The sequence below is a fragment of the Sorghum bicolor genome, chromosome 8 (genome assembly GCF_000003195.3).
Source record: "Sorghum bicolor cultivar BTx623 chromosome 8, Sorghum_bicolor_NCBIv3, whole genome shotgun sequence".
NCBI classification, from domain to species: domain Eukaryota; kingdom Viridiplantae; phylum Streptophyta; class Magnoliopsida; order Poales; family Poaceae; genus Sorghum; species Sorghum bicolor.
In genome coordinates, this window is record NC_012877.2 from 10534091 (window position 1) to 10556224 (window position 22134).

Here is a 22134-nt window from a genome sequence, read left to right on the forward strand (position 1 = left end):
CCATAGCCCACATGCATCGTCATTGCTACCGCCTCACCAAGATCTCACCGCTGCACATCTCCATCGATGGTGCACCGCCATCATCGAAAGCTGGTCCCCAAACTTCACGACATGGAGAGAAAGCCACAAGTATTGACCTCTCCATCCCTCTTCCTCTCTACTATGAACGTGAGCTCGCTATAGTTGTCCATCATGGTCAAGCCACTCGGTCGTGTATAGCACCATCTTCGGCCAACCACCACCACCACTGTGAACCCTTGCATCGAGTCTGCAAGGCTGAGTGCTACCTCCCGGTGTCCTCACCCTAGCTTGCCATGCCCCGTAGCCCCACCCTGATGTTCTGTCCACCAGTACGCATGGTGTACCACCATAGATAGTGCTGCCCTAGCGAGCCAACCCCTGCACCCAACCCTACCGCCCGGTCAACGATGGACAGCACTGATCCACCGTGGACCGTGGTCAACATGTAGTCAACTTGAGTCAACACGGCAGACTTAGCAGCCGATGTGACCACCACGTGTGTGCCATGCAAGTGCCACATCAGTGCAAATTGGTCAACCGATCAGCCTCCGGTCATCCCAAGTAGTTTTGTGCAAAAGCCCCCGCCCTTTCTAGAAATCAAGCCGCAACCCACCTCAGTTCAAAAGAGGCCTAGCTTTTTACAGCTTTAAGCCATATGGCTTAGCTTGTTGTATGTAACACCCAAAAATTTGATTTCAATTAATAGGAATTAATTTGATTTAATTAAGTATTTTTGTGAGCATTTAATTTAGTGAATAAATAATTTTGAGGAAAATAAAATTTATCATAGGTTTAGTAACCTTGATGCTGCATTCATGCTGGAGCATATTTTATGTTTTGCTTGATTGTTTTTGGTTAGAAATAATTTGTGCTCAAAATTCTATTTGGAAAATGTTTTGAAAAAGAAAATAAAAAGAAAAGCATAAAGGGGAGAAGCCCCTAGAAACCAGGCCGAAACCCAGCCCCCTGGCTTCCCCGCGCTCGGCCCAATTCCCTCTCCTCAGCCCAGCTCGTGCTTGGCCTAGCGGGCGCGCCCCTCCTCCCCCTTGGCCGCTGACAGCCGGGCCCCCATCTTCTTCTCGCTGACATGCGGGGCCCACCGAGGCGGCACCCTTTCCTTCTTCCTCCCTGCCGTGATTCGAGCAAGATGCGTTTTCCTCACCGAATTGAATCCGTGGAGCCAGGATTTTCTTGTCTTTACGCGCAAATCGAACCCCTATAAAGCCTCTAGATCAACCCCGTGGCCCCGTCTTTGCTCTTAGGCTACCAAACCAAGCCCTAGCCGCCCTAAATTGTGCGCGTTTGGATCTCGCCGCGAAAGCTTCCGCCACCGTGCGTGGTCATGCATCCCCGCTAGCTCTCGGCATGAGTAAAGCTTGTAGGTGAGTTTGCGGGATGCTCCTCCTTCTTCCCGTACTCTTAGCGTGGGTTTTGGTGCACAGGTTCGCAAGTTCGGCGAGCACCGCGAGCTTGGTGGTGGCAGCAATGGCTGCCACCGCGCCGGAGTACAGGAGCCGGTCGGTCCGCCGCCTGGTGACCCCCTGGATTGATCTGGGCCATCGGATGGCGATCCAACGGTCACCAAAAGAAAATACCCTTTCGGCTGTAAACTTCATAAAGAGTCCCTGGAATGTTTTAGTAATTGCTCCGCAGTCCTTGGCGCCCTAAGCAAAACTTCGCTTTCCAACTGTGAAAGCGTAATCCTAGCCGGCTTACAGAATTGCCATTGTAAAATATCCATTTTAACTCTATTTTTGTCCATTCAGATTTTGTTAGATTCGTATTTACGAGCTCTACATGTTAGAGGTATTTATTCTCTGTTTTGAAACTTTTTATTTTCGCAGTAACATTTAATTAATTATTTATCTATAGGAAATCTTAGGAAATTTATAACTTCTACGTTTTAATTCCGATTTTCGAGAACTTTACGTTTGTGTGTTCGTAGCGCTGCGTAGAATATTTTCATAAACTTTTATCTTTGATTTCTCACTTTTGGTGTAATGTTCTATTTGTAGTTTGTTTGCTTTGTGTAGGATTGTCTACATTGGATTGCATGTTGTTGATTGTTGTTTGGGAATAGATGGTGAGCCGTACGTTGGTAACCAAGATCAAGATTTTGAAGACCAGCAGCAGGCTCAGGAGAGCTTTGATCAAGGCAAGTGTAACTTGGGATCATCCTTGTTACCTATACACTATAAATACACATATATATCATATGCATGTTTCTACCTTGTTGACCTTAGCAAAATCATAGATGATTGTTACCTGGATTTCCTTGCTACCTACTTGATATGCATTTGGTATAGTTTTGCTAGTGCTTGATATAATCCATGATCTTGTAAGATGATTAATAGCTATGCAATGAACGTAAAAAGGATGACAAATAACTATATGAAATCTTGTCTGTAAGTGATCACCGGGACAACAGTGCAACCATGAGGGCTTTAATGGCTCTGGCTTTAGCTCAGTATGAAGACCTTTTCTAGCTTGTTAGAGGTTATCCGAAAGGTTGCTAGAGGGGCTTAACTGACACGGGTATAGTGTGAGCCCCTGTCTCTATGTGTATAGGTTGCGCGTCATTGTGCCATTCGGAAGGGGGTATCTATATTTACTCGCCGAGGAAATCTTGCGGCCCAAACATGTCAGACGAACTTTTGAAAGGCTTCACAGTGATCTCTGCCGACCTCCCTAGGAAGGGGGTTAAGAGTCTAGCTACCTCGGGCGAAAGGGTAAATCATGACTCATGGGTAAAGATGTACAACCTCTGCAGAGTGTTAAAAACTGGTATACTAGCCGTGCTCACGGTTAAAAGCGGCCTTGGGGGTTCTTACACTAAAGATGATGAGCTTGTTAAGTTGTTATGTTCATTTGATTATCGTTTATGCTATGAGTTAATTATGTTTATATTTGATCATGTGATTATTGGATTATTTATGCTACCTTGTCATTTGCTATCCAATTATGAACGTGATATCCACTATTAAAAGCTAAATGCAGTCAAACCAGTGTCAGCTACTTGAGCCTCATGAACCCCTGGTTATACTTGTTGAGTACGATATGTGCTCACTCTTGCAATTTCCAACACCCCAGGTTATGCAAATGACTACGTTTGGAATGAGGACTACAGTTATGAGTACTAGGTTTGGAGTCAACCAGTCAACAGTGTCCCTGTGTGGTGCTTGCGTCGAGAGCGTTGTTTATTTCTAATTATCATTATTGTATAAGACTATGTGATTTATTATCGTTCCGCTATGTAATAAACACTGCAATGGGACATTTGAGATTTGTCTACTTATGTGTGCGACTGTTTCTGGGGCACATATAAGTCTTTTATGCATCCTACTTTGTTCTTAAAATATGGGTGTGACATTGTAGTATCAGGACCTCTACTAGTAGGGTATAACTTTCTAGGTACATGTAAGGAAGTAACTTGGGTATTCATATTAAGAGGCCGCTTAGTCTTCGGTTCCATTGGTATGGGCACAGATGCTGCACGTCCTGGCCAAAACTTACGAGTTGCACTCTATTAGCTAGAACCTGTGAAAAGTCTCATAGTGAAACCCTGCCTGCTCACCTTAGTAATGTTTTGGGGAGTCATGACCCTAGGAAAATAGGAATCATGACTTGAAGTGAAAGTGTACAACGTCTATAGTGTATGATCAAACTGATATATCAGTTGTGCTCATAGACAGGAGCAGCTCAGATCCTCATACGATGAGAAATAGGACTCAAATGGAACATGGAAAAGGATACTTGGTTGAGGTGTCTACCTCACGTTTTGGCAGGATTGCTATCCTATGTTCTTGTTTGGGATTGCTATCCCATGCTAATTTTTAGTTTGGTACCCCAAGTCACTATTTTGTGTTTGCTATACCTTGGTAGTAATAATAATAATAATAATAATAATAATAATAATAATAATAATAATAATAATAATAATAATAATAATAATAATAATAATAATAATAATAATAATAATAATAATAATAATAATAATAATAATAATAATAATAATAATAATAATAATAATAATAATAATAATAATAATGTTGATGATGATGATGTTTAACAATATTGTTAACTTTACTTCATCTAATTAAGGGTTGGGATTCTTCACTCACAATTAGTAATAGGTTGTTTTGGTAAAAGAGTTGTAATAAAATTTTATTAACATAAAAGCTCACATATAGTTAAACAATGTCATCTTTACTTTTGTTTAATCCTTGCATGTCACATACTTTCTGCCTGTACTTGTTGAGTTCGACATGAACTCACCCTTGCTTTACCCCATACTCTAGTGTATAGTACAAAGTTGCTCAGAAGAAAGAGAAAGATGCTATGGAATTTCCTAGAGTTTAACCAAAGTGCTTGTGGCATACGGAGCCCGCAGTCAGCCATCCCTTAGAAGAATGGAGTCTAAGAAGTTAGTAACTATTTCTACATACTCTGATAGTTGTAAGTGTTAAAATAAGTATGTTTTCTATTTTATATAACACTATTTTGATATTCCTATTCTGTTGTTGTATGTGTGGAATTCCTAGATACAAATATGATAACTCTAGTCTTCTTTTGAAAATCGGGATGCGATACATAGAGTCTGGGTGCATCTTCAAGGTGAGTGTTGAATGTCCCAACTTTCAACACAACCCCCACTTATTATGCTAAGAGCCGTCGTATACCTCATCTTCCCTGATGCATGCTCCTAAGATCATACATCTTAACTGCATTGAGTCTAGGTGCATCTTCAAGTGTGGCCAATTTAAGCCAGGTTTGGGTGCACTCAGTCTCTTGCCCTGCCCCTTCCCATCCTCTTCCTCCAAATCCCTTAGCATTAGACTGAGTAAGAGTAGCAACTCCTTTTGTCCACTATGGTCCATGCGATACTTTGGTGCCGCAACATTACTAGGAGAAGGCTTTCAAGATTGGGTTCTGTAGTTGTTGACACTTCTTAACGCAACTACTAAAAATAGACTTTTAAACCTATCCCTAGCAACGGCATCAAAATTACATAACATCACTTAAGCTAGGTTGTCATCCCTAACATGATGTAGAAGTGTTGATGCAAAAGTAGATCTGTAAACACAAAGGACTAATACCCAATCTGATATCCAAAGCGTTCCTATAATACCCGATTTTAAGAACAAAACCAGATATGCACTATATATGAGTCTTAGAAGTCAAATCTCACATATAACTACAAATAAGGGGTAATATCAAAAGACAATGCATAAACATATAACATACTTAGTATAAATGAGATATCCTTTGATAGCAAACAGCGGATAGACAACTCCAAACTTCGGGTATTAACTTCACTCTACAGGATCCAACTGACTTGTTGATCACAAGCCTACACTTCTCCTGAAGTGTGGGGAAATAGCAAGAGTGAGTCCATGTCGAACTCCACAAGTATAGCAACTAGATTGTATAGATCCCACAATCTCATGATCAATGTGACATAAATAATATAGAGCATTAAACAATAAATATGAGCATATTAACACAACAAGAATCATCACCCTTAATGCAAGAATCCCCAAGGCTACTTATGACTGTGAGCATGGCTAGTATACTAGTTTTTAACACTCTGCAGAGGTTGTACATCTTTACCCATGAGTCATGATTTACCTTTTCGCCCAAGGTTGCTAATCTCTTAACCCCCTTCCTAGGGAGGTCGGCAGGGATCACTACGAAGTCTTTCAAAGGTTTGTCTAACAAGTTAGGGCCGCTTGGTTTTATTAGTCAGTCCATGTGATCCACCCGCAGGAATCCACGGTCTGCTATTCCCCAATTGCGCCACACGAGTAACCGCTAACGAGCTAGAAAAATTACTCATACTTAACTAAAGCCAGAGCTATTATAGCCCTCATGGTTGCACTGTTGTCCCGGTTATCACTTATAGATAAATCATCAAGTGGATAAAAAGTCATTTTTTTCGTTTGTTACTTAACATTAATCAAGTCACAAGATCATGGTCACAGAAATAAAACCCAAATGCTATACTTGCCTTGATCCAATTGCTCTTGCTGATCCTTTTAGTTCTGCTAGTCTTACTTGCCAAGGCTCTGATCTTGATTACTGAAGTATTGCTCTCCGTCTAAACTCGATCATCGATCATCAACACACAAACAATCGAAGACAAACATACACGAAGCAAACAAGGCTATAATTAGAACAGCACACCAACACTAGCAAAACAATATGGAAGTTTATAAAATGATTCTCTACATTACTACGAACACACAGACATGAAAAGCACACTAATTGGAGATACGGTGCAAAAGAAACAACTACCACAAGATTTGCAAGAGTAAACGCTATATGCTTGTTTTATTTTAATTATAAAACCATGCAAACATATCTCATTTATTTAAGTCATTTAAACTTCACTTTGGAAAAGAAATAAACTTGTTAGAGCATCTAGACAAATCATATTTAAACTAAATGAATTATTATTCAAAAACATATATATTTTTATTAGCAACTAGTCGCACTAATATAAGTATAATTTGCCAAGGAATAAAACTTATATTAATTTTAATTATTAAACTAGTTGCTAGTATTTATTAATAATTTTTAATAAGAAAACAACGGCAGGATCGAAGATATAAAAGCTTTTGTGAGATTAATTTTGGACAGAGTTAGCGAGGAAGATGAGGGTTGAAGGAAAACTAGATACGTACATCTTTGGCCATGTTAGATTTCCTTTCCTTTGGCTAGGCACGTACTGGCCAAAAATTTCAAAATGCCTGAGCTAGCTAACTGCAGTCCAGCTTCTAGTTTGGCTTTAGAATGGTTGGGAGCAGCGACTTTGTTCAATCGGATATCTACTGTCAGCTGAGGATTATGCTTGAGTCAGGATAATTATGCACTGAAAGCAAGGTCATGTAGGATTTCTTACCGACAACAAAGAAGCAATGAAGAAGACAATAGGTGTTGATGACTGGACCCTGGAGAACGGACGTAGTCCCAGCGGAGGTGCTGTAGTCGACTTGGTCTCCACGATGAGAACAGCGGCAGCAGATGAGGAGATCACAGCGTGCGGATCGGCAGTGTTGACGTGAGACGTTGGAGACAGTATGTAGAGAAAGAAGGAAAAATAAATTTACTACCTTGAGAATTCTCAAATTAGGGGCTTTCCATATTGTAGTTTTTGGTGTGCTTTGCCTAAGGAATTGGTATATATATATATATATATATATATATATATATATATATATATATATATATATATATATATATATATATATATATATATGAAAGAAATCTCTCCACATTTATGTCAATTAGCAATATGGTACTAATTGATGTTGCACCCTCTAACTTTACTAATAGACCTAATTAATTATTAAAGCCCATTAGTAAATAAAGACATGGGCCTTGAGCATTGGAAAAAGAATAAGAGATTTATTATTTTTGGAATTAATTAATTTCATAGATAAAATAATTGCATAAAAGTCTAGAATTATTATTTAAGCCGTGAAAATATCCTGAAAGCTTCGAAAATTCGGAGAAAATTCTTAGAGACATTATGGAACATGATGAACTCAAATGAAGTATTTGGAGCTCCTGGTAGAATAATTTGGAGTATCTAAAAATTAGATTATGCTCACAGAAAAGACCAGAAAATTTTTCGAGAAGTTTGTAGAGATTGTTTGATGGACGAGAAACTGAAAGGAGTGACTTAGGTTTGAAAGAAAAGATTCTGAGAGACTCTTGAATGAAATCTTGAGTTGAGAGACAAGAAATTTGATTGTAGAAAAAGATAAATACGTACCGAATAAGGAAGATTGATCTACTAAACGTATTTTAAAGACTTCACTCACTAACAACACACAAAGGAGCAACAAGCAAACATTACATCAAATCGAATGCACTAGCATGTATGCACAACAATGTTGCTAAACCTTATGATAAATTTTAAATTAATGAAAAATATTATTTTTCCTATATTTTCATGAGCACAAAAATACAAAACTAAATAAATTTTTATCTATTTTGAAAGGAGAAAATTTTAGGGTGTTACAATTCTACCTCCTTTAAAATGAATCTCGTCCTCGAGATTCGAAAGGTGGTGATCCTAAGATGAGGATAGTTCGCTTTTGAATCTTCGTCTCTTCCTTGAGTTGTGTATTTCTAAGGTGTGAAAGCATTGCAGCAACTCCTGATCTATTATGGTAGTTTGCTAAGGGACTAGCAAAAGTCAAACTTGAGGGAGCTTGTTGACGATCCTTAACGTCAACATTATACCTTCAATTAATTCACAATATAATGGCAAAAGAGTTATTAGTGCATAGTTGTATGGTTTATTCTAACAAGTTTCACGAGTTGTGATGCTCTCACCTCTTTTGCAGGACTATTGATATTTTACCACATAAAAGTATCACAAACGATGAAATAAAGTACACCATTGCAAAGAACTTATCGAGACGATTCAAAGAGACATATCATTTGTTATATTTGGAATCCCGACGAGAGAGTCCCCGATGGATACGCCCAAGAATTATGTAGAATACTCCAAAAGCATCACCAAGCCAAAGTTTTATGGACTAACATGACAATTTCCACAGCTTTGGTGAATGATGATTTTTTAAGGATAAAAATAGAATACGCCGAAGAAGAGTAGGAGCCAAGGAACCGAGCCAAATCAAGTTAGAATTCTACAAGGATCGATGGGAGCACGACGGTGGACAACTGTGGCTAGCCGGCCCCACCTGCTAGGCCAGCCGGCCTAGGCCCACATGGAAGTGGCCTCCGCTTTGCATGATGGTTTCCAACCGACCTCTATGATGCATCTTGACCCTTTTTCAAGTTGGTTTGATCCGAAGGCTACGGTTCATCCCACTAGACTATATAACGAGGGGCAGACCCCCCTAAGGCACCCATCAATCCCATCAATCATCAGTTCAGAAGGGCAGAGAGAAAAGTTAGGATTTTGAAATAGAAGATTAGAGCTCTATTTCAAGTTTAGGTTTAGATCTAGCTAGATACAAGTAGAGTTGAGCGTGGCTCAAGATTCCAGGTCGACATCAGGAGATTTGGTAATTCTATTATTGTATCTCATAATTATGACTTTGTGCAACTTCAATATCATTATGTTCTTGTTTATCTCATCCTTAGATTATTCTAGCTCTATCTTTGATATAGTCTTAATGATAATAAGTTTAGACATAAGTTCATAGAGTGCCTAGTTCAACTCTGGATTGGATTAGGTGGTAGAATTAATGTAGAAGTGGTGTCTAGAATATATTTACCTACAAATGCACCCTATTTTCTTGGCCATGTGATAGATCGTGAAGGTGACTATTATAGCTTCGTTGAGTCCTATGTAGTCCACTCCTCAAATCTAGAACAAGTAAAACCCGGTTACTTGGGGAAGGATTGCTCTATTTGTAAATTTTCTGAAGTAATGTTCCTAATGTTTAGATAGAAAGATTGATTAAGATATAGATGATAAAGAGTAGAATAGAAGCCCTAAGACTTAGTAGATAGGACTTAATTTTAGGAATGAAATCTCTAACCGTATTGCTTTCTATATCCTACTTGATCAAATGAGTTGTCTCTAATTATGGATTCCCTATCTTTATCTTCTTCTTCTTCTTCTTCTTCTTCTTCTTCTTCTTCTTCTTCTTCGTCTTCGTCTTCTTCTTATTATTATTATTATTATTATTATTATTATTATTATTATTATTATTATTATTATTATTATTATTATTATTATTATTATTATTATTATTATTATTATTATTATTATTATTATTATTATTATTATTATTATTATTATTATTATTATTATTATTATTATTATTATTATTATTATTATTATTATTATTATTATTATTATTATTATTATTATTATTATTATTATTATTATTATTATTATTATTATTATTATTATTGTTATTATTATTGTTGTTATTATTGTTGTTATTATTATTATTATTATTATTATTATTATTATTATTATTATTATTATTATTATTATTATTATTATTATTATTATTATTATTTGCCTTACCCCTATTTACATAGAAGTGGTTAATTGATCCATATCTAGAGTATGCATTTGTAATTCTTATAGCCATATCAATTTCTTTTTCTAGACCCTGTCTAGAGATTCCTAGAGATAGAATTATAAATAACAATACCTAGAACTTTTCTAGGTTAAAATGCAACAATAGGAGTATTTATCTATGCACTTGCGGATAATTGCTATTTCATAATTTAAAAGTGTCATGATATAAGTACAACCACATTTCTTACGTCATGTTAGGGTTGACAACCTAGTGTGTGCGGTGTAAGAGGTGCCAACAATGGCCTCGAGGGCTACACCTGCTCGCCAGATGAAGTAGCCTAACCCTTTGATCAATGAAGGTCCGGTTGGTGCATCCCCTAGAAACAACCAACTCCATAAGAGTTGGGCCTATACCCACTGAGCAATGGCCCGAACGACGGCCCCTAGTCCAAGGCTCGACATGCTCCATGCTCCCTAATCCATGGCAGCAAAGGGTTGGCCCTAGAAGGCCGACTCAAGAGGATTTAATCCCATTATCATAGGCCCTAGAAGGACATGGTTTTATGGTTGATCAACCGACCCTGAGCTAGAGCCTTGAGCTCTTGATCACCTAGCCTGGCAAGATCTGATTGAAAGGAGGGCCTTTAGTTGGTGGCTCCTAGATGAGCTAGCCAAGCCCTCAGCCACCAAGCACCTTGGACTAGTGAGGGAGCCAACACTAACACTTGCCCTCAGCCACCAAGCCAAAGCTCCTTCATGTTTTGTAGGTGAAGTCCTCAAGCAAGGCGAGACCTCTCTTGGTCAGCAGAATCATCCCCGCAAAGGTGGGTTCAATCACCATGAGATCAAAGTCAGCCTTTCATCGCCATCATGGCAAGTGAGGCCACAAAGGGCTCAAGGGCTCTTGTCAAGATCATAAACATCTAGGTATGTCTAAATCTTAATTTTAGATGGTTCCTGATCATCTAGAGACCCCTAGCCTATCCCTCTAGGATAGCCCTAGGGCTGGGGGCTATGCCCATTAGGCAGAGTTAGGCATGCCTAGCCCCACAACACCTTTGGGTTGAGGCTCAGGGGATGCACCAAGCCATGGCCACTTGATCTACATCGCCACCATGCCTGGCCCTTGGCTCCTACCCCGCCTACTAAAGCCAGCCAAGGCCTAGGCTCAAGTTGACGAGCACCTAGGCTACTGATGCTCGGGGTCTCAACGATGATGCTCTCAAGGTGCGTCCCTACTAGTTGCTCCTCTAACAGGGTCATGTCTGGGGCATGACACAAGAAAACAAAGCCCCATCAGCCTCCGGGGGCTAGTAGGCTTCTAAGCCTACATGTCAGCCTCTAGAGCTAACCTCCCCCACTACTAGGAAGACTCTAGAAGATCTCACCTAGGGAGGCCAGTCCAAGCTGACAAGACCTAACACTCAGTGGTCAAGATAGAACAGCCGGACAATACCTAGGCTTCTTCAGTGCCAAGACATCTCTCGGTCCACAACGCTCCACTACAAGGCCTCCATAGACTCTGGTGCATGTATACCATAAGCTAGAAACCACAACCACCTTGTACCAAACCCCTCCTGTTATATATAATGGACAGGATCAGCCCTTCATGGGGATCTTGAATCTTTCCAACACCAAACTGCCTTCTCTATTCTAGTCACCCAGAGTAGAGCAACCCATGGGGAAGCTCTGGCAGTTCCTCCACTGTCACCTTCTTCTCCAGCAAGGGGAGACATTTCTAGTAGTGTGGTACACCACCACCTTAGGACTAGCATCGAGTTAGCCCCCTACCAAAACTCATCCTTTCACACCGATTGTAATCCCCTAGATTCTCGGTGTTCTTGAGTACAAGGATCATCAGCTGCTAGACGTAGGGACTGACTTGGCCTGAACCACGATAAATCTCTACGTCTCCCATGTGTTTCTTGAGTTCCTAAGTTCACCCGAGTCACTGTATTCGTCATGCGATGACACCATCCGAACAATATGCTTGTCATGGTTTCGACCCCACGATAGATAGCCCTAGACAAGTGCATATGGTCTTCTTCCCAAATCAAAAGCTTTACAAATGGTGAAATGGCCTTTTCCAGCAAAGGTTGGATCCAATAATCAATATGAAGCCTAGGAGGATCAGCTAGACCTTATGATCAATAATAGCAGTATGTCTATTCCAAGTCCAGTTATGTGTAACAAAGGAAATAGTGAAATTGCCATACAGGTGGGGGCTCTAGTGAATGAGGAAGTCTCTAACATGCATATAGTTAAATCACACCATTAGGGCATAGCTGCAATGAATAGTAGCCAACCCGCATCTGATTATGGAGGAAATCATTAATGATGTTATGTATGACTAAAAAACCAAAACCTGCCCTAGCGAGAGCGAATGCAGAGTGATAATGGCTATATCACTATTCTTTTTTGGCATCTGACCCATGATGATCTACAACTCCCTTGGTCTTCCTTGCACCATGACCCATTGCCCTAGTGTGCCATAAACAGAGTGGGATCAACCATATGAAAAGCCATTGATCGTTGTGAAAGAAGGGGAGATGTTAATGTAGCTAGGGTTTTCTCTGTTCAAGAAATGTGTAGTAAGGGGGGAAAGGTAGGAGAACCCTGAGCAAGGGAAGCGAACACACTAAATGATGAGTAGACTAGCGGAGGGGAGACAATAGACATGATCACCTGCAAGGATGTCAGTGAACTCTCCAATGTTTCGTCATTGAACTCCGACGCCATGATACGCTAGGGCTGAGACCAACAAATGAGAGAAGAGGGAGGTGGAGTAACGTGTCCCTAGTGATCTTTTGCCCCCCCACAATTGGTGAAACAGCCTGAGCGACAGGATGAGAAGTTGGAAAGCCACGATTGAGTCATCCCATGGAAAGGCACGGAGAATGGAGTGGGAATTGACAATTCAATAGGTGTGTCTTGAGTGATGACAGTTCTGGCAATGGATGGGGTTTGGGTAGAAAGGCCTAGTATGGGCCGAGGAGAAACATTTGGAACATGGGCTAGGGGATAGCAAGGCATGCAAAGCCTTCACAAGAGTGCCATTAGCCCAATGGAAGACCCCCTTTGATTTGGGCAACATTTTGGAAGGCCCAACAGGAAAATGGCCATTACCAAAAATTAGCCAGAAAAATCGACTATCTAGCCAGAGACAAGAAAAAATGAGTGCGAAGGGAGGAAGCCACCAGCACCTTCCACATATATCAGTAGGGTAAGTAATCCTAATTGCACCAATTTTGGGTGGCACCAGTCGCGTGCACCAACTCTGCCATCTTATGCCTTGCCTCAAAAATCAGCTTGCTCATACCTATGCGGCAAGTAAATTTTGTTCCTTTTGGTGCAACCTCAGGGCATGCCTTTTCTTGCACTAGAATATCGCAGGCCAAATTAAAACTCCATACAACCTACCAAACAGAGACAGTTGCAGCATATAAGTCTGGCTAGAGGCATATGTCTAGGTTACCAATTAGGCTTGAAGGTGGTCATAAAAGTAGAGTGCGCATGATCATGTATATGAGCCTCTATGTTTATACTATGATTCAAAAAAATATCAAGGAAATTTTTCACAAATGTTTGGTCCCAGTGAACTAATGAATAATGCATGTAAGGTACTTTGATATAATATTTGCACGAATCATTGCAACATTGTAGTTGGCGCTAGGTACTTTGATCCTTTAGCTGCCTTATATTGCTGTATGCTTTATCCAATTTCTCCACATTGTACTTTTTTTGGTTCAGTACTACATGAACTTGCACAAAAATAGGCCTCATCGTCAGGAGCTCCTTCATGAGTATCACAGCTTAGTACCATTAAGCCAACGGCTATAGAAAGCCAATGATTCCTGTGGTTTATACTCAGGAACTGTGTGCCCAGAACCCTGCGAGAGGAACAAACAGGATAGATAAAAAAGGCAACTTTGTTTTTTTGTGTTTCAAAAATGTGTCATTAGATGTAATTTGTTTTTGATTTGGCAGGGTAGTATCATGTTTGTGAATCTATGGATTAATTGACAAAGTTCAATTTGAAATTGTACCACACCTTAATCGTGGTGAAAGTAAGGCCGTTTTCATATCCTTGGGTGTACCTGAGTAGTATAACATGCAAAAATATGTGAGTAGAGCAACATGTCCTTAATTTCTTTCCTTGCGAACATACAATCATTTGACTGAAACAATGGAACATAAATAAACCATTTAACTGAAGATTTCTCTTATGAAAGAACTTTTAACTTTTGTTGGTTATTTTGAAGAATAATTCAACCACTAGGATATTGTGATTTGAAGATCTTAGGAGAAAAGAGTCAATGTGTGTTCAAATACCCAGCTACTTGTTCATTAACAATCCATTGTCGCCATGAATCAATGATGCCGTAGCCTAAAGATGCAGTCCATGCTTCAGTCCCAGTGTGAGGTACGCACATATCATGGTCACCGCTGAAACAATTGCAAAAGAAATATCACAATGATAACCGCAACTTTTCTGGGTCTAAAAATGTAAGAGCCTAAATCATATAATTTTATAGGTTCTTAAAGTACCTGTAAATCAAAGCACGATAACCCTGGCTTGTAAGGTTCTTGTGATAAATTATCATACTCCCAGCATCATGATCAAAATCTATTTTATCTGTGCATAATTGCCAGGGTCCAATTGAACTGACCTAATATATGTGCATGATAAACTATGGTTAGAAGGTGGAAAGCTTTACAATAGGTCCAATAAGTACAAGGTGGTTATTTAGTGTATGACTATCATACTGGTTCAGCATGAATCGCAGATCTGACGTTATCATTGTTTAGCCATGCTGTTGCAACTTCATCACTCTGAAAATTAAGAAAACAAGACAGTGAAGGTACATAAGAAAATGGGATAAAATGAATCATGCTTTGTTTGTGACAAAAAAAATTACACCTCTATATTTCAGCGAAGATAAAGCTGGAAGATGTGCCTGCCTTATTTACATAGTATAATCGGAGAAGATAAAGATAAATGAACTAAATAAGTGTGTTGAATTGCACATTTTAGTATTACTGTATTACGAGTTTACGATGCTAGCTCACATACATATATGGTGATCTATAGTGGGATGTTTTACACATTGACTAAGCATATCTAGATTTGCTTCATGAATATATTTTTTATTTCTACCTTTCAATATTGTGATAGAAACTATGGTCAAATTTGTAAGTAAAGAGGATGGAAGCAACCAATGACATCTGTAAAGAAAATGAGAGAGTACAAAAAGAGGTAAGGAGCAACCTCTGGAGCAAAACATTAATGTTATGACAGATAATAGAGTTATAGTGGGGGTGGTTAGTGTGCTTGTCCTCACCATACATGGAACTCCACGGGGAACTGATGCAGCTAGCTCCTGCCATGATGGAACACGCCCATCTCTTACAGGAGCTCTCAAAGGCCAGGCCCGTCCATGCATTCTATTTCTTACTGGAAGGGGCTTGCTAGTTACACCAAGATCTTTGAAACTTGGAGGAAGTTTGTTACTTTGTGGGATACCTTCTTTGGTGTTTGTACCATGGTAGCATGGCTCAAGAATGTCATAAATATTTAATCCATCAAGTGCCTACACAAAAACATCAACATATAATACAAAGAATATAGTATTTCTTTATTTTACTAGACAGTGTCAGGTTTACCGTATCGACTTTTGACAGCGCATCGTCGCATTTTGCACTACTAGAATTCCAGTAACTTCCTTGACATGCAGTGTTGGCTTCCTACATTTTGTATAGAAATTCTTTTTTTAAGATAAAGGAATGAAACATTCCGGCCTTCACATTTTGTATAGAAATTATGGTAAATCGAAAGAACATATGTATGTTTCAATGGACACAAAAAGATTTAGAAGTATTTTGTGTATTCAAAGGATATGAATGAAGTGTTCCAATACAATCAATACAACATCATGGTGTAATTAAAGAAATTATTTCAGGATGAGGATATCCGTTGGGGTATAGTCATACTGATGTACCTTGTATATACTCTCTGAAATTAGAGCCATTCCGTGTGCAAATGGCACAAGAGCGTTACCATCAAAGACGGTGTCGCATACACCATTGCCAACCATGTAGCCCTAACACAAGAATACAACAAAACTTTAAACATTATTATATATATTTCCTTGGTAACCATGTTCGCCGTTCCCATGAAGGCAGCGATAATATAATAAAAATTACTAACCTTAAAGTTTATAGTTGGCTTATCTCCTTTGTGGATTCCTGTAAAATAATTGTCAGTAACAAGAATATCAAAATAACTAGCAGTTTAAGGATCATTACTATCCCAAAGACAAAACCTTTGACAACTTCATGTGAAAGGGTAGGGACATAAACTCCAGCATATGACTCTCCAGCTATATAAAATGGATTTTTCAAGAACTCAGGGTAGAGTTGGAACCACTGGTTAAATGTAACGGAAAGGGAACTGATCAGCTTTTTGTTCGATAAAAAGATTATCAATGATAATGATAAATTCACTAATGTGCCCAACACAAAAGAACATATATATTTACCTTGAGAAGAAAAGTATGCGAATCAGCAGCAGTCTTAAGATCACCAGTTTCATAATCTGAAACATTCTTGGAGTAAGACAGCCCAACACCAGCAGGGGAGTCCAAGTATATCACACTAGACACCTACAATGCAAGGGAAACATCACTATTCTGTCTCAGTTTAGATCTTGAACACCAGATAATTTATCCTTAGGACTAACAGAAATGTCCAACCTTAGACCAGCTATAAGGGTTGAGATGAAGCTTTGGCAAGCTTCCAGCTGACCCTCCTGCCTCAAAGTTGAATGGTCCTGGACCCCAAAAAAACACTCATTAATTGGGATGAAAGATGTTAGAGTGTATAGGCGTCTCCAATTTGAGTTAGTTCCTCTACTTATTGTCATAAGTTGAGATTCAGGTTCTATGGCCATAAACTCTATTATTTTGCTACACAATGCCCTTGATATGCTCATGCCACTAATTATACATCCTCTGTTGCGCAACAGTGCCCCCCCCCTAGAGAGGGAGGCGTGCAAACACAGTGACTTCATGGGTCAGCATGTTGCTTGAGGGTGCATGCAGCTTGGGTCAGAATTGTACCATGCCTGAGCAGTGAGCACCTACCAGCTGCTCCATAGTGTTTTATTAATTTACCTCTAGTTGTCGTGTTGGCCGAAGCTATGCATACACTAATTCCCTTTAGTATCAAGAATGGATAGTAGTTTGTTGTTGATTCGTCAAGACCTGAATGTGGTGCCTAGACTTTGAATGTGGGGGAGTGGAGACAATCTAGAGACCGATAGAACCATGATATGAAGAGGACTTGCAATGGCGGGGTTCCAAATATTTTGGCGTGTTAGAGAAGCGTGGCCCTGCTGGCCACCTCTGGTTCCACCACTACCCCCCCCCCAACAGCCACCCACCCAAGATCACCCATGATAATGTTGGCCATGGACAACAGGTCCACCATACCTAGGCCTCTCGCCACCAGACGTGTTGAATGATCACCCTAGAGAGTCTTTTCTTGGTCAGATAACTAGGGTTTTCTCTCCCACTAATCATTGATTAGGGTTTCTTATTGTTTTCCCGGTCTAACATCATTTTAGTTCTGAAGCCCTCATTTTTGCATGCCTCTACATTGACATCGGCTTCAACTACATTATTGGCCACCTCTAGCCACTGTTCACATAAACGACCATTTAGACCATTTAAACGTTGTGTAAACGTTACACAGTGGTACATCGTTTCCATTAAATTAGCTATTTAGTCCGTTTAATTGACCATTTAGCCCGTTTAATGGGTTGTTTAGCCCGAATAATGGCTAAATGGCAGGTGACTGATTGTTAACTGTTTAGCGTTTAGCAAAACATTGCCTCTAGCACATCACTCAATGCTAGCTCATCCTTGCCTCCTTTGTCATCAAGTACTACACACCTCCTCTCTCCAAATGCTACTGCATCTTATTGCCATGCCACATCATCGTCGTCATTAATCGTACATATTATTGGCAATTACATCTTAATTGACCTATTCCGTGCAATTTCATCTTAATTGACACAAACTACATATGTGGCTATGACATTGTGCACATCACATGCAATGTGTTTAGTAGGATGTTCATGTTCTTCACATTGAGCATCACTATCATGGCATCCAAAACACCAGGCCTTGCAACAAATCACCTAGACCTACCTCCTCACTTTGTCCAGTACAACCTCCTTGCTATTCCTTGCCCATTTCATCTACTCCAACAACCATGGAATGCATTGGTATCTTCTACCCTACCATTTTTACACTATACTCATCCTGAAGGCTTTCTCCGCTAGTACTTTAGATGTTGATGCATGGTTGAGAATCTCCCTCTAGTACATCTAGTATTGGCAACACAGTACCAACAGGTGCCATTATCCATAACACAATTGTAGGCATGACAAACCTAGTGCATACCTCGTCCATGGTGACATTGGCTACACCCTTGGCATCAACTCTCCCTCAACGGCTGCCTCAATGCATCACATTTATTCATGGTGACATCTCCTATGAACCACCATACCCATGGAAACACCTTGGGTATCCAAGGCTTCTTGTGTGGCCAACTCATCTTTGAAAACTTAGACATCTCTGTTGACCACAACTATCATACACATGACATGCATCCTCGAGAACATCAACATACGCACAAAGGCCTATCATGATATTGCCCTGCTTGAGTAACATTTTAGCTTCACTACATCCAACATCTACGATGAATGGACCATTATGACTGCAAGGGGTGATAACTCTTCGAGTTACAACCTTAGGCTTGTATGTGACATTCCCACTATGAATGTTGCGAAAATGTTAGAATATATATTTAAGCTTAGGCTCACACTTATTGCTTGATCCAAGGGCCTATATAGGACTTAGTATGAGAGGTAGAGTTGTGTGCTCTTTGCATGCTGGAGCCTAGTGACTCACCGGCCATGTCAACGACAAGGAAACCCTTTGATGACGAAGCGCCACAGTGGACTGCGTCAATGTGATTAGGAGACTAGGGCGTCCCAAAGGTGAGGGTCTCATGATGAGAGCATATTCGAGAGCTCTAATATTGGTAACGCCGCTTCTTTGAAGTTTGCTCTTTGCTCACTTGATATTTACTTACGTCGCTTATGTTTTATGTGTTTGTGTGTCTTCTACCTTTCTATATTAATTGGGATAGATGATATGATTAGCTATATATAGGTTGCAGAACGCTTTGTGAATGGGTAGGTAGAGACACTAGATAATTTCTAGGTGCACTTCTTGCTAGTTAGTACTCCCTTCATACATGTAAAGAAACTCGTTTAGAACAACGACACGGTCTCCAAAGTCTAACTTTGACTCCTTGTTATATAAAATATTTATCAAAAAGTGGTATATGTATATTTGTATGTAAGTATTTTTCAAGACAAATCTATTCGTATGTTTTCACATTTCCAAACTCAACAATTTAAAAGTTATTTTATGATTTATATTCTCAATGTTTGACCCAAACCTTTTTGAAGATGACTTTCTTTATGGGTATGGATGAAGTGGTTATTATCTAGCATAAATCGTGTTGGAGCACTGGGTTAACTTTTTTTTATTAGTGATCCAATTTACTACTCCCCTCTTGGGTCCCGTGCGCTAAGACACTACTCATAAGAGCGCTAAATTCTTTACAAAGATAAGATAAGAATACAAATATTGAACATATATATCAAAGGAACACTAAAAAAATATGAAGTGTATCAAATTATTATAAGCACCCAAGCTTTTCTCTATGCTTTGGAAAAGGAATTTTTTGCCCAAATTTTGTCTAAATTCGGGACGTTTGCATTGATTTTCTTCATATTCCATCTGGTATACCCTTTTTCCTTCTCTACCTTTTTTCGTCACTTGTTATAGCCTCTAGAAATATCTATATCGCCATAACCCCACATTTCTCCTGTCTTGTGGCTCCTGCCACCGGATTTGTCATCTGCCAGGCTAACTACTCTCAAGATGATTGATGCCTTAGTCGACCTTCACCACCTTATTAGCAACCCCTAGCGCGTGGCCACACCATCCACACTAAACAACCTCCACTAGTAGTGTGGTCCAATATTTCCTCCCATCAAGACATCAACCCTAAGCATGCATAATCCCAAAACCCTACCTTGGCTCCTGGTGCCCCACTACACATCCGCCAATCGCCTTCATTGTTGAACCAATAATATTTATTTCAAGATCCCTATAAAACCGCATGTTCCAAATCCGCGGACTTATCCCACGTCCATATTCTACATAACTCTGCACGTCAGGCAAATTTGGTCTCATCCACTTCACAGCCCAGCCTCTCGCCACTCCATCCATGAAAGAAAGTTTGTTCCCCAAAATGCTCAATTATTCTACATCTTTATTAGATTCCTTACTCTAACAAGTTGGTTGGAAAAAAAAAGTTGCATGGTGAGGAAAGCGGGAAAGAAAAATGCGATGGAGAGATGTCAAATATAGACAACACTAGTAGCTAGTAGAGAATATCATGATACTAGTTTAGCTTCCCCAGAAGCAGAAGACAGCGACGTGATATATCCGATCCAGTGCGTCCGGCTACTTTGTGCGATGACGATGCCTAATGTTCTTCTACTCCAGAAAGCAACAGCGCAGCAACCAGCTGCTGTCATCGGCACCCCACCACCGCTACCTTCTTCCTCGCCTTTTCTAGCTCGATTCCGTCCACAGCACGAACGAACGACGACATGCCCCACAAGCAACCACGACGATTGGCCAAACAAAAACTCGTGACGACGACATGCACACACACGACGACCAGGCCACCGGTCGTCGTCGTGCATGTCGTCGACGACGGATCGATCGGACACAACTAAGTACTACGCACCGTGCTCGTAGACGAAGCCGTCGAAGCTGGAGCAGCCAGGCCCGCCGTTGAGCCACAGCACGACGGGGTCCTTGGCGGGGTCACGCTCGGACTCCACCAGGTAGTAGAAGAGCCTCCTGCCGTGCGCCTCGTCCACCGTCACGTACCCGGCGTAGTGCTTCGACGGCAGCGCGCCGCTGCCCGCCGTGTACCCCGGGACGCTCGTCACCAGTGCACCCGGCGGCGCGGCGTGGCAGCAGCGAGCGAAAAAGGCCGAGGACACCACTACTACCACCAGCAGCAGCAGCAGCGGCGGGAGGGGTGGAGGAGCCGCGGTAGAGCCGCCGCGTGCCATTGCTGCGAGAGTGTGTGGGAGCTCGGTGCGCGCGGAGCTAGGAGTGACGACTCCGTGCCCTGACCGGAATGGATGGAGCGCGTTTAAATACAGAAGATGAGCTGCCGGCCGGCTGCGACGTGTATGTAGAGAGTGTGTTAAGGAATGGTGACGTTGACGACAAAGCCGGCGGCGCCCGGCGGTTGTGTTGTGTCAGTGTGTTCGATATCGTACGTCAGTGTGTGTGTGTGTGTGTTGGAATTCTCACCGTCTCAGCCTACCCACTAAGACTTGAGTCACCCAATGCAAGTCGGCCGGGCCACGCCAGGATATGTTGACCAGGTGACGGATTTTGCAAAAGGAGAAGCGAGTCAGTTGATGTTTTCCAACACCATCCATGTGTATGACGGTATATAATATGGTCTGTGCTTCTCTCGCAAGGTTTCATATATATATATATATATATATATATATATATATATATATATATATATATATATATATATATATGTTATCTCTTCTCCTGTCGATGCATGGCATAATATTCTCCGGCGAGCTGAGATTAAGTATGGAGCTGAGATGATGTCATTCCGGAAGACGCCAAGTTCCACTACAACCCTAGATTGGAATTGAATAGTGCAAACAAGAACGAACACTTGTAGAAGCTTTGAGTGTAGGGCAAACATTTGTACAACCTTTAACCGGCGGCCGAACACTTGATTACTTGTATATTATTGTAAATGTAATGTGTATGTACGTATATGTATAGCTCTATAATATATATATATATATATATATATATATATATATATATATATATATATATATATATATATATACATGATAGTTTCATACTTTATTTGTGTGTGCAATAATAACGCTCTAGTAT

The 22134-nt window shown here is 40.4% G+C and overlaps 1 protein-coding gene across 1 annotated transcript; it reads right to left on the bottom strand.

Annotated features, from left to right (window-relative positions):
* Positions 13559 to 21535, bottom strand: LOC110437484 (serine carboxypeptidase 1-like). The gene is made up of 13 exons (XM_021465933.1): positions 20933 to 21535; positions 16789 to 16865; positions 16576 to 16698; positions 16360 to 16462; positions 16245 to 16282; positions 16036 to 16137; positions 15701 to 15781; positions 15379 to 15627; positions 14804 to 14869; positions 14585 to 14706; positions 14369 to 14482; positions 14088 to 14133; positions 13559 to 13926 (listed from the first exon to the last, which is right to left on the bottom strand). The coding sequence occupies exons 1-13, from the start codon at positions 21264 to 21266 to the stop codon at positions 13843 to 13845; spliced, it is 1539 nt and encodes a 512-aa protein (XP_021321608.1). The 5' UTR covers positions 21267 to 21535; the 3' UTR covers positions 13559 to 13842.

Excerpts from the sequence above, each read along its gene's own strand:
- LOC110437484 (XM_021465933.1), bottom strand. The coding sequence starts at position 21,266 with ATGGCACGCGGCGGCTCTACCGCGGCTCCTCCACCCCTCCCGCCGCTG. Across the intron at positions 16,283-16,359 it reads TTCACATGAAGTTGTCAAAG|GAATCCACAAAGGAGATAAG; the intron begins GTTTTGTCTTTG and ends ATTATTTTACAG. Across the intron at positions 13,927-14,087 it reads TTACTTTCACCACGATTAAG|GGTTCTGGGCACACAGTTCC; the intron begins GTGTGGTACAAT and ends TTCCTCTCGCAG.